Source organism: Phytophthora parasitica (genome assembly GCF_000247585.1).
Source record: "Phytophthora parasitica INRA-310 unplaced genomic scaffold supercont2.17, whole genome shotgun sequence".
Lineage (NCBI taxonomy): Eukaryota > Oomycota > Peronosporomycetes > Peronosporales > Peronosporaceae > Phytophthora > Phytophthora nicotianae.
Genome location: NW_008649003.1, coordinates 477,387 through 489,449, shown reverse-complemented (window position 1 = coordinate 489,449; position 12,063 = coordinate 477,387). Strand labels below are relative to the sequence as shown.

The 12,063-nt window shown below is 53.7% G+C and overlaps 5 protein-coding genes across 5 annotated transcripts; 3 read left to right on the top strand and 2 right to left on the bottom strand.

Annotated features, from left to right (window-relative positions):
- Positions 1-265: 265 nt before the first annotated feature.
- Positions 266-2,897, top strand: PPTG_09168 (hypothetical protein; the record flags this gene model as incomplete). Its single annotated transcript, XM_008904038.1, has 2 exons — positions 266-2,545; positions 2,628-2,897. The coding sequence occupies 2 exons, from the start codon at positions 266-268 to the stop codon at positions 2,895-2,897; spliced, it is 2,550 nt and encodes an 849-aa protein (XP_008902286.1).
- A 128-nt stretch (positions 2,898-3,025) lies between these two features.
- Positions 3,026-4,653, top strand: PPTG_09167 (hypothetical protein). The gene is made up of 2 exons (XM_008904037.1): positions 3,026-4,152; positions 4,225-4,653. Exons 1-2 carry the CDS (start codon positions 3,066-3,068, stop codon positions 4,509-4,511), a joined length of 1,374 nt encoding a protein of 457 aa, XP_008902285.1. The 5' UTR covers positions 3,026-3,065; the 3' UTR covers positions 4,512-4,653.
- Positions 4,057-6,149, bottom strand: PPTG_09166 (hypothetical protein). Its single transcript, XM_008904036.1, has one exon. The coding sequence runs from the start codon at positions 5,922-5,924 to the stop codon at positions 4,761-4,763; it is 1,164 nt and encodes a 387-aa protein (XP_008902284.1). The 5' UTR covers positions 5,925-6,149; the 3' UTR covers positions 4,057-4,760.
- A 3-nt stretch (positions 6,150-6,152) lies between these two features.
- On the top strand, positions 6,153-11,159 carry PPTG_09165 (hypothetical protein). Its single transcript, XM_008904035.1, has 2 exons — positions 6,153-6,353; positions 6,432-11,159. The coding sequence occupies exons 1-2, from the start codon at positions 6,249-6,251 to the stop codon at positions 10,731-10,733; spliced, it is 4,407 nt and encodes a 1,468-aa protein (XP_008902283.1). The 5' UTR covers positions 6,153-6,248; the 3' UTR covers positions 10,734-11,159.
- On the bottom strand, positions 10,564-11,827 carry PPTG_09164 (hypothetical protein). The gene is made up of 2 exons (XM_008904034.1): positions 11,616-11,827; positions 10,564-11,532 (listed from the first exon to the last, which is right to left on the bottom strand). The coding sequence occupies exons 1-2, from the start codon at positions 11,795-11,797 to the stop codon at positions 10,764-10,766; spliced, it is 951 nt and encodes a 316-aa protein (XP_008902282.1). The 5' UTR covers positions 11,798-11,827; the 3' UTR covers positions 10,564-10,763.
- Between the last annotated feature and the right edge of the window lie 236 nt (positions 11,828-12,063).

The following is a 12,063-nucleotide window of genomic DNA, read 5'->3' as shown; positions in this document are numbered from 1 at the left end:
TGTCTTTCCAGCAGCAGCTTGATAGCTACACTTGTAGAGTCGATGTTTCGAGCAGATGCTTGATATTTTTACGCGCAGTCATATACTCTCTCCACATGAAGGCTCCGTTTCAGAGTTCTCTCCGTTATTTTCGCAAGCAGGACAGGCATCTATACTTACTTTCATCCGTTTGACGGCAGTAGTACCATCACCAACTCGGCAGCGAGAGCCAAGCTCCAACACCTCTTGAGCAAGTCTCCACGACAGCTACCTCTACTCCCACACCATGACGACAAGCTTGGTAGGAGAGGATGGCCTCTCTAAACCAAATTCTGGGCCAACGTTGGAGACTATTAAGCTTCCTCGAGGAGGCGTCGTGGCCTGTACATCTATCGGCCCTGTGCAACTCGGGATGCCCCCCGAAACAATCAAGGATTCCATGAAACTTGGTCTTCCTGTGCCACGACACTATATTGTACCATCGGAGCCTTTCACTAAGACTTTAGGTGCCAACATGGGCGTCAATGTGGCCGAGTTTGAGTTCCCAGCCTATTGCAACTTCTTCTTCAAGCGACAGTGTGTCAACCTCATCGTGACGTCTGCAGACGTAGAATCACGGATCCGTCAGGTATTTCAGGAAACGCTCTTCGGTCCTGCAGAACTTGACTTGCGCAATGACTTCCCACAAGCTACACCACCAGAGCAGTTTCCAGACTTAAGAAAGGAACTGGAGTACTTTCGTAAGTTTGGTGACACTCTCATATCACTAGACATGCTGCTCACTTTCACCCACTTCGACGCCAACGGTGAAGCCAAGGTTGCACAGCTTGGAGCACCAAGTGATACCCCGCCGCTTATAATTCGCAAAGGTGACGGGTGCTTTACCATCGACGATGGAGAGTACGGGAGTGTGACATTGGAAGACGCCGTCGATCTCCCTCCACCGCCTGCAAATGCGTTAACCACCCATCTCGACTCATTCTACCCACCAGCCTTTGGTGTGACGGTACTTGGCAACTCTCACGGCTTCGACCCTAACGGGAAAACCTCTGGTTACGTTCTGTGGATCAACCACCGCGGGATTATGATCGACCCACCTCCATTTTCGTCGTCCATTTTGAGCGCTAACAATATTCCAGCACTCATGATTGACGGTGTGATCCTTACGCATTGCCACGCTGACCACGATGCAGGCACCTTCCAAAAGATCTTGCAGGAAGGTCGCGTAGCTCTCATCACCACAGACACTATTTATCGGTCGTTCCTACGCAAGTACTCGGCTCTGTCAGGTTTCGAGCCAAGTTTCCTCGAACGCGTGCTCGATCATCGCCTTGTACGCATCAACGACGTGACTCAGATCCGCGGTGCTGAGTTCCGCTTTTTCTACTCGCTGCACTCCATCCCGTGCGTAGGCTTTGAGGTCACGTACGGTGACAAGAAAATCGCATTCTCCGGTGACCACCTTAACGACGTAGACAAGATCCGCCAGCTCGAGAGTGAAGGAGTTCTTTCACCTGCCAGAGCCCATGAACTCTTGAATTTCCCTTGGCACTGTGACGCTATCTTGCACGAAGCGGGAGTGCCACCTATTCACACGCCACTGAAAACGCTTATGGCTCTAGACGAAGAGATTCGAAAGAAGGTGTACGTGGTGCACACGGCAGCCAAGGATCTACCCGATAACTGCGGGCTCCGTGGCGCACCAGAAGGTGTCCATAATACGATCACGTTAGACGTACCAAAGCTACCGGAAAATGCTGGGGCACTTGAGATCCTAGATCTTGTTAGAAAAGTGGATCTGTTCGCTGAGCTCACACTTAATCACGCTTACGAGATCTTGCAAATGGCTCGGAAAACGGAGTATCCCAAAGGAGCTGTTGTGAGTAAGATGGGTAACGTGGGTGACACGTTCTTCATCATTATTGTGGGCGAGGCGCAAGCAGTGTACAAGAAGGAGTCACCTCCGGTAGTGGATGGATCATTGGCCCAATCTTCGCCAGTCGAGAATATCAATGTCCCCAAACCGATAGCACGCGGCCGAGAGAACAGCACACGTCGACGAGTGTCCATGTTGTCACTGGCGAAGCAGTACCGACCAGGAGACTACTTTGATCTGCAGTCTCTGCTGACCCCGAACTGGGCGCTTCCATACGACATGGTAGCAAGCACTAAACTGTCACTACTCGAGTTCAATGCACTCGACTTCAACTGGTTCCTACGACGCACGTCCTCCTTCGAGCGTATTCAACAGCTCGCACAGAGTCGACTTTACTTCTCCTACGACATTGTAGAGAGCAATCAAGTGTTCCGGAGACTGACGTCGGCTCAGCGGACAGCACTTGAGATCATTCTACGCCCACGTGACGTGACTGAGGGGCAGGTACTCTGGAGTGCCGGCGACAAGTGCTGCAGCGCTGTCATTATCGACAAGGGGCAATTCCTTCTCAAGATCGCGCCTGTATCTTCCGGTTCACCCGTACGGAACAACTCAGCCAGTGGCCCGTCGCGGTCACGACCGTCGTCTCCAGGTCAAACGCTATCGCTCATCGCGAGGAAATCGCTGAACGTACGTAAATTGTTTGTCCAAGGCATTGAGAGTATCGGCACTAACTCATGTTTCCATATGTGACTCAAAACTAAATTCACAGCGCGTGATCCCGATGGACTTGAGCCTCGTAAGCACTACCTCAAGCAACAATAAGAGCTGTGACGTACTGCAGGAGGTGACGCTCAACCACGGCGGCTTCGCTGGGGACGTGGATCGACTCACGTCCACAGAGGACACAACGCACGCGACGTCGCTAATCTGCACACATGCTGGCTCTGTCTTCGTTATTCAGAAGCACGACCTACAGATCTTTCTCATGGAGAATCCAGGTCTGCTCTTGAGTCTCAGCGGCAAGGTCTTCGCTAGCTAGCTTTAGGAGGAAGAGTGAAATTTACAGTTGAAGTTCGATCACCGAAACTATGGTACCTGGTACCAAATATCAAGAAGTAGCGCCTAAGTAAGATTACTTCATGTTGTTGAGCCATTTGGACAGCATTCAGAGACAAGACCACAACTTGGTCGCCGCTCGATCCTCGCTATGCCCATGGAGCGCTCCATCCGCCGTGATCGCTCACGCGACCCTGAAGACGACGCCAGTAGCGACACGGGCACCAGCACGCGTTTGCGTCGCCGTATGCGCAGTATGGTTGGCGATTCAACATCGGACGGCGCAGACACGGACGCCAGCTCAGCCGGCCAGACGATGGACGAGCCTCAGCGCCGCCCAAGCCGCCGAGGCAGAGCACGCAAGACCGTGGAGGATACTCGCAAGTCTATGCGTAACACCGACGAGCACCAGTCGCCGCCGTCGGGAGATGAATATGATGATGAGGATGACGACGACAACAACGAGGTCAATGAACGACGCCAACGCTCGTTGTCCAATGTCTCTAATACCTCGTCTACATCGGGCTCCTCGTTGACGTCAGAGCCACTCACTGAGGAACAACGTCGCGCTCGCGCCGAGCAGCAAATGGCTGAGCTGGAGCAGAAGAAGAAAATGGTGGAGGACGGCACACTCGCCGAGTTCTGTCGCCGCGTAGCTGCCTTCAAGGAGGAACGGAACCGCCTGCTGCAGACGGCGGAACTGCACAAAAATCTGCAGCTCAAGAACGGACAGGATCTGTACAAGTTTGAGGTGCAACGAGCGCATCACCTGTGGAAGAATGACAGGAAAGAGCTCAAGGAAGAGCTACTGGGCAAAGTGGACGCCGTCATGGCCAAGCTCCAGACGGAGATGAAGGCGCTGTCCGAGCCCGGAGCGAAGATTGCGAACATTGAGATGAAACCTAAACAGAAGCCGAAAGTGGACAAGGCAGACAAGCCGTCAGTGAATGTTGCAGTTGTCAAGGAGAAGACCGACGAGGGCAAGAAGACTAGCGAGCCGGAACAAGAGGAGGGTGAAGTGCCGGAGCCACCTGCAACAACAAAAGAAGTTCCTCTAGTCAAACGACGCAAAATGGACCCGACAGCAATCGGAGATCCTGTCGAAGTGTCGAAGTTGCTACCGGTGGAGGCGGTGCGCTTACCGTTTGATGACGTCAATTCCGACATTGCTGCTATTGTTGGCGACCACAAGAAGACAGCACAAGCCTCGGTCGAGCAGTTGCCAAACAACGGAAACCGTAAGATCTGTGTGTCTGTTGCTTACGTTATGCGAATTTATCTAACACTTTTACTGCCATTTGTTGCTGCAGTGCCCTTCAAGCTCGAGCGACGGCGGCTGTTCTGCGGCAAGAACGTGTTTGAAGATGGAGACGAGGTGCATGTTACGATGCCACTGATCCATGAGGAGTATACGGGGACGATTTCTTCCATCACGGACGACGCAATCTACATCAAGCTGGCATCAGGCCAGAAGGCACGCGTCTTGCTGCCGCATCTCGAGCGCCGCCGCTGCGAGCTTAAGCCACTGCTGCGTGGTACCACGTCCACGGGTAGTCTCCACAGCATGGGCTGGTCAGAGTACGATACGTTATACTAAGGCTGTCCCTCGTATAGAGCTCGTGAATTGCTCAACCCTTTTACTGTGTAATGTTCATGTACTACTTTGCTTCTCTGGTGCCACCATCCACCACGGGAGTTCGTATTATCTGCTTTTTGTTTTGCCTGCATAGCGCCAGTCGATAAGCACCTTCAGATCGGCTAAATATTTATCTGCATCAGGTTCATGCACCATCTAATGCTCGTGCTGCATATTGCGGCACGTTCATGCAATACGAATCGTCCACATCTAATGCTGCACGGTTTGGCTGCCTCCACTAGACAGCATCTTGAGCAAGTCGGCGTTGCGGCCACGCACACCTTCACTCGACCCTCTGTCCTCGTCCGTATCACTATCACTATCGTCTTGGTATTCTGCGGTGTCTATAGAGTCCGAGCGCTCGCCGCCCATTCGGCCAAGCGTCCCGATGACACCGCTACCGACCCCCACAACGAAGCGCTTGAATCCTAGCGCTCCACTAAGAGCCATCGCCAGCTGCTTCTTGGCCGAGGGTTTACGCTGCTCAATGTCCATATCGTCAGCGTCTTGACTGTGAAGATGCAACCGTCTGCGTTTCAAGTCGCCACGAGCGTCGGCACCTCCCGGAGTCATTTTCTTTCGGAAACGGATCTCAGGAGACTTGAGCTGCGACAGCGACACATACCCACCCGATGAGCTCACGGGTGGTGCGGGACAAGCGTCCAAGCTTTCGATAAGACTGTGACGAGGTGGCAGCGACGACGGAGCAGATAGTGGCGGTGGCGGAGGAGGACGCGAGTCCATGTCGCTACTACTGCTGGTCGAGGCGGCAAAGGAAGGGTTGCTGGCAAACGACGGCAATGACGCACTCGAGCCGATAGACGCTAGCTCCTCCAGGTCTGGGCGTAGAAACGTGGTGAAGGCGACACTCCAGCGCAACTCCGGGCGTGCGTCCACCGCTCTGAGGAAACGCTGGAGTCTCTCGCGTCTGTGATGCAGCAGTCTTGGGTCGTCTCCACGCAGATAGGAGATCCAGCCTCCATCTGGGAATTTCGGCAGTGCGTCCCGTAGCGCTGAGCCATGCGTCTCCACCAGGTAGTTGTATAGATGGCGGAAATCCGTGTACCTCCTCATGACCGTGTAGCGAACCACGGGCGGCAGTTCCGGATACACGACGCTCTGCTCCTCTGCTGTGGTGGTCTCTGGGTCCTCACTGTTACTGCTCCGTACGTTCAGATCCCGTGCTGAGTTGCCAGAGTTGCCGCTGCTGAAACTGGATGCACGCACGTCCAGCACCTCGATGTGGTATTGCCAACTGGTGTTCTTACGGGTCACGCCAGTAATCTGCAGGTCACGGCTAGCCTCACCTGTAGCCTGGATAGACGGCACACTCGCCGGCGGTGCGTGGGAAGCATCGGGAGCCGCAGCATGCATGGCGATTGGGTGTGTCAGGAGAAGAGCTGTATCTGACGTTGTAGCGCGTTAGGAGACGAGAAACGGAATGCGATCGAGAGACGAAGGGCAGACCAAGACGGAGAGACGCACGGATAGTGCAGCGGGGGTCTCTACGCAGCGACTTGTCGGTGTTTTCCTAGGCACTGCAAGCGCTCTTCTGCTGCCCAAGCTGTTGCAAAACAAAAGTCGTAACGTACCCAAAATATGTGCCAAAAAAGTGACTTTTCATGAATTCCCCAAAATTTAGTAACTAATCGCTCAAATTAATACCCAGACCGCTTGCCAATCTTTGGTTAGCCTGCAATGTCTCGTCGAGCAGCTTTGTCGGTGTCTTCGGGGGCCTCCAGCGCCACCCCCACGGCACGCGAGCTAGCAACTGCAATACTAAAGCAAACTACGTCGAAAGAGGTGCACAACCATACATAATCTGCCTCCAACACCGCACTCTAACGCTGATAAATAATGTTTGTCATATTCGCTACGCAGTCTCTGGATGCCATCGCAACGCTTTACAGTCAGTTTCTGGGCGAATCGAGCGATGACGAGAGAACGCTGAAGTGTCTCCGAGAGTTAGACAACATGCGTTTCCTGGAGGACGCTCTGTGGCCGTTGGGGGACGTAGTGTCCACCGTACGCGACTGCGTAAAGAAGGCCTGGCTGGTCTCCGTGCTGCTGCTCGTGTGTTTCCGCTCACGCGAGGGAGACACAGTGTCGTCAGGGGTCAGCTCCAGTGGTGTGTGGATATTTCTTAAGGAAGAGGACGCAACCTGGAAGACATTTACGTCGACATTGTGGACGACATTGGCGGACGCTGAAGCCGGGGACGACGACGCCAAGTGGACGCTCAAGGAGGAAACTGCACTAACCCAGTTTCTCATCACGTGCTTCCAGAACCTCGACGTACCGCAGGTTGCTGCCTCCCTGCTGCAGATGACGTCGCTGCCGCTCTGGACGGCGCTGTCGCCGACTCAGCGCGCGCTCGAATTCCAGACGTATCCTAAACTGGAGCGCCACTGGAACCGTATGATGGCAGAGGATTCTTCTACCAAGACAGAGGACAAGAAGACGCCAAAAAAGAACAAGCGTCGTAAACTTGAGGCGACAACGGAGACTCCGCGTCACGAACAAACTGCTCTGGTGCACCGACTAGACGCGTTTTTCCAGGTGCTGAAGGCCCCGGTTGACGATGCCGTTCCAAAGCAGGAGCTAGTGCTACGCCTGCGCTTCGTTGCCGTGTTTCTGGCCTTGTTGATTGACCTCTTGAGCCAGCTGCCCACACGTCGCTTTCTGCTGACAGTATTGAGGCGTCGTCATGTGCGCACAGTGCTGGAGAACAGTGCATTAGTGCAGCACGCGCTGCAGTGGCAGAATCTCAATGATAGACAAGCCCTCAGCAAGCAGTTGGCGCTATTAGACGCCTGCATGAGGTTTCCCATCGATGCTCAAACGGGTGCGTCGCTGTCTCCGCGGGAGCATCGAGAGCAGCAGGCACAGCACATCCAGGCATTGCAGCAGTGTGCGTTTGCGTCATTCAGGAACTCAAGAGTGGAGGAATTGGCCATCGCTCCGTGCAGTCATATTGCGGATGCTTCCAGCTTCACCGAGATGCTGAGCGCAATAGCAGCTGCTGATCGCTCGCGACTGTCAGCGTTGGCTATCGCTGTTGGTGTACTGGCGGGTCAGGCTGAAGCTGACTTAAGCTCCGACGCTGAGTTGATTGAATTCTTCAAGGAAGAATACTCGGCTGATAGCAACAGCGAAAACGACGCTCTTTCTTCGAACGTGCCAGTGTTCCCTACGGAATTGGACATTTGGAATGAAATGCTGGACCGCAAGGACAAGGCAACACAGAATGGCGACGAGTCTATGGACGAACCGGATCAAGCATTGAAGGAGATTTACAACGCTGATGATACCAACCTGTTCCGTGTACTACCCGTGCGTAAATTGGGTCTGCAGTTTTTGAGCCTGGCAGATTATCTTCAGCGCAACTACGAGTTGGTTCGACTGGAGGCTGCGCAAGATATTCGCAGGGATCTTGAGAGTACTATCGAGCAACTTGACGCAGTGCGTACCCTGCGCTCGTCAAGTGACAACGACACAGTTTTCCGAGGGTTTTCTCGTTCTGCTGTACCCCTGGCTAGTCCACTGCAGATTGTGAAAGTGAGTAAACCAGCGCTTGGCCAAACCGCCCCAGCATCCGTTGTTGCGCAGTTTGAGGTGGAACTCTCTAGTCGCCACGATCGCAAGCAGTTTGATTGCTACCAGACGAAGGAGGTGGTGTTTCTTGTGACAGTAAGAGCAACGGCTGATGAAGGTGCTGAAATGATGGGCTTCCAGCAACAGACAAAGCAGATGGGGTCATTTCCTGAAAACTTTGGTGTGCAGTATGTGCGTGCAGGCGAGGTCTTGGAGGTCACGGACGCTGCGGGCAATGTAGTAAACGATGAAAACGCTGTGGGCAAAGGCACCAAACGCGTCTTCAAGATTGCGTTGGATGGCGTGCAATACAAGAACGATCTGGAAGGTGGCCATTTAGAGGCATACGAGCAGGTGAATCTATTAGTTCGACGGAAGCCGCGTGAGAACAACTTCAAGGCTGTGCTGGATACAGTTGCCGGTGCGTGGCTTAACGCCAACAAGGAAGAGCTTCTGCCAACGTGGCTTCACGACCTCTTCTTGGGATACGGCGATCCGGCGGCTGCGATGTACAAGTCAATCTACAAGACAAGGGCTGATAAACAGCTAGCGATACCGATGGGTGAACTACTACTGGATGGAGAGCACGCGCTTGAAGCTGGTGGCGCTGAAAAGCTTGTGAATGCCGATGATGAAACACAGGAGCTTGATGCGAAGGTCGCGATTGCTCCGTTTACTTACGTCGAGAGCGTGCGCAACGGCACGAGTGTTATTCGGGCGTACCACAAGAAGGATGCCTCGGCTGCATCTCCAAGTGTTTCTTCCCCAATCCGCTACACAAAGGCACAAGTGGCAGCCGTCCGAACGGGACAGTGTGAAGGTCTCACATTGGTCGTGGGTCCGCCAGGCACGGGTAAGACGGATGTGGCCGTGCAGCTCGCGTTGAACCTGTACCGCACCACCCCAGCTCGCGAGAAGATACTTATTGTTGCTCACTCGAACCAAGCACTGAACGATTTTTTTGCCAAGATTCTGGCCCAAAATGTTATTCACGAGGCCGAAATCGTTCGAATGGGTCAGCCACAACTTGCGAATGATGATGGTGCAGGCGGGAAGGAAAATGAGGGCGCTTTCCATGCAGATTTCAGTCGTAATGGTCGTGTGGCATTCCTGTTAACGCGGAGGGCGGTACTGCTGGATGAAGTGGAGCAAATGGCTCAGTGGCTGATCAAGCGTGATGCTACGCAATACGCCGGTCTTGCTGGTGGTTCGGCGTCGTATTCTTGCGAGAACGCGCTCATCTTCTACCAGTTCCACATGAAGACGTTCCTCGACGCTGCACGAGAGGCTACAGAGTTGCCACCAAAGGATGGCAAGGTTGCAGCACTCGTTGAGTTTTTCACAATGCGAAAGGGAACGGCGCCCGACAAGGTCGATGCTCTGCATCAGTTTTCCCTGGACATCGAGTCGTATTTCGCAGAGCTGCGGCGTCTTCAATCTTTTGAACTCCTCCAGACTCCACGTCAACGCGGCGACATGTATTTGATTCATCATGCTCGCATTGTCGCTATGACGTGCACGCACGCGGCGTTAAACCACCGCAGACTGACGGACCTCGGACTGACATTTGGAAGTCTCATCATGGAGGAAGCTGCTCAGGTTAGTGAGCTGGACAGTTTGGTACCGCTCCTGTTAGCATGCTCCAGTAAAGCCACAGCGAACGAGGGTGAGACATCGTCGGGTCTTAAACGTGTCGTGCTCATGGGAGACCCAAAACAGCTACCGCCGGTGGTGAAGTCGCTTGCGTTAAAGAGCTACGCGCACTTCGATCAGAGTCTCTTTACACGTCTGCTACGTCTTGGTGTACCTCGCATTGTGCTTGATCGTCAAGGTCGTAGTCGGAGTGAGCTGGCTGACATCTACCGGTGGCGATATGATGACTTATCGACTGGAAACAAAACTACGGTGGGCGATTTGCCTCGTGTGATGTCGGAGCCCGAGTACCAGACTGGCAATGCCGGATTCTCTAATGTGGCACAGTTTGTGGATCTCTCTGGGACGTCCAAGGAGCGTCAGTCCAAACCTTTCGCCTACGAGAACGAGGAAGAGGCTCGGTTTGTCGTTGCGCTGTTCCGGTACATGCTGGGGATTGGCTATCGTTCTGAACAGGTGACGATCCTTACAACCTACGACGCCCAGAAAGAGCTCCTGCAGCGGCTTCTTCGATCCGAGGGTGCCAAGAGCTGCAAAGTGTCGACTGTAGATCGTTTTCAAGGCCAGCAGAATGACTTCGTACTGCTATCCACAGTACGTAGCGGGTCTAGCGTTGGACATCTCCGAGACGTGCGTCGTGCTTCGACAGCCTTCTCTCGGGCTCGCCTTGGACTATATGTGGTGGGATGCCGTGGAACGCTGGAGCAAGCGCGGGAGCTGCAGCCGTTCCTCTCGAAGCTGATGGCAATAGCAGAGAAGCAGGACGGTGACAAGGCGACTAAGCTGGCACTAGTACCAACTGAACGGGTGACGGGCAGTAACGACACAGCAAAGAAAGCGAAATCCAAGACCAAATCCAAGGTGAAATCCAAAGACGTTGTGTACGTCTCCGACCGCAAGCAGCTCGACAAAGTGCTGGCAGGACTGAAGGCTTAGATAGAATGGACACACAGTCGAATTTTGCTGCTAAGCTAGCGCGTACATTTTAACCGGATAGAGTTCTTCCGGAAAGTGTCGTTGTCTCCGCTCCGCGAGCAACGTGAGTCCAGCCTGTTGGAAAATACTCTTGTAATACACAGCAGAGCGTGTGATGCTGCTGTCGTCCCGGTCGAGGTCGTAGGGCTCAGAAGTCTGAAAAACGTTCTCCTTGATCACAATAAAGCCGTTCGGGGTGAGAGCCTTCTTGCATCGCTTCAAGTACCGTACGAGGTCGAGATCTGTGAGATGCACCAGCACCCACTGCATCCAGATGAGGTCATAGCTTGCAGCCGCCGGTTCAAAGTCCTGCAGCCCCATGCAGTACAGGTCCCTCACACGAGCTCGCAGAGTCTCGTCCGCTCCAAGATACTGCGGTACACCTCGTAGCAGTCTTGGACTCTGTTCCACCATGTCCACATGGTCGAACATGGGCAGTAGCAGCAGTTTACTCACGCGACCGATGCCGGCGCCACAGTCCGCTGCTGCATTACAGACCCACTCGGGTCGCACCGTGTCTCGAACGTGCTTGAGGAACCGCCTGGACTCGCGGATATCGACACCTGAGACGTGAGCGAATCCTCCCAGAACGCCGTTGTCTGTCAAGGGGCAATTGGCCTCGTCGTCCCAGTACTTGTGAGCACTGGCGTACCAGGTGAGCTCTTTCCTGGGTTGCTGGGTTGCTGCCTCCTCTACATTCTCTTCGTCGATGTTATTGGGCGCATCGCCTAATTCTGCCTGCCACATCGCGAACACGCTCCTGCATCGGTGGTGTCATTGGCAGAATTCTGTTAGAGTTGCTACATTAGAATGAATTCAATTAGTGGTGGTGGAGTAGCTCACTCGAACTCTTCATGGGGCTCGATCTTGTCGGACGCATCGAGCGCCCGCTGTACTTCGGTGGCGATTGAGCGCAGCTCTTTCCAGTCGACAGGCGAGCAACTGCGTCGGGATCGAGGCAGAAGCAGAGGTGTTGCATCGGCCACGGACGCATTGGCGTCGGTTGCGACTGCACAAGTCGCCATCAAAAAGCAATTGTTACCTTGACATAAAATCTACCCTCATTTTAGTGACGACCATAATTGACTAAATTTGTAAAGAGAGAGAAAGGAGTCTATTTAACCTCGATAGTTACAGTGCGCGCCAAATCATTAGGACCGTCCTTTTTCGTGCACGGTTCCGTTAATTGCGGCGCCTGTAGGACGACTTGGGAGCCGCTATTTAGATATAGCGTTTGTATTGTGATTATCTAGCCGCTACATGTGCTAACGACCGCGAACTCGGCCTGCTT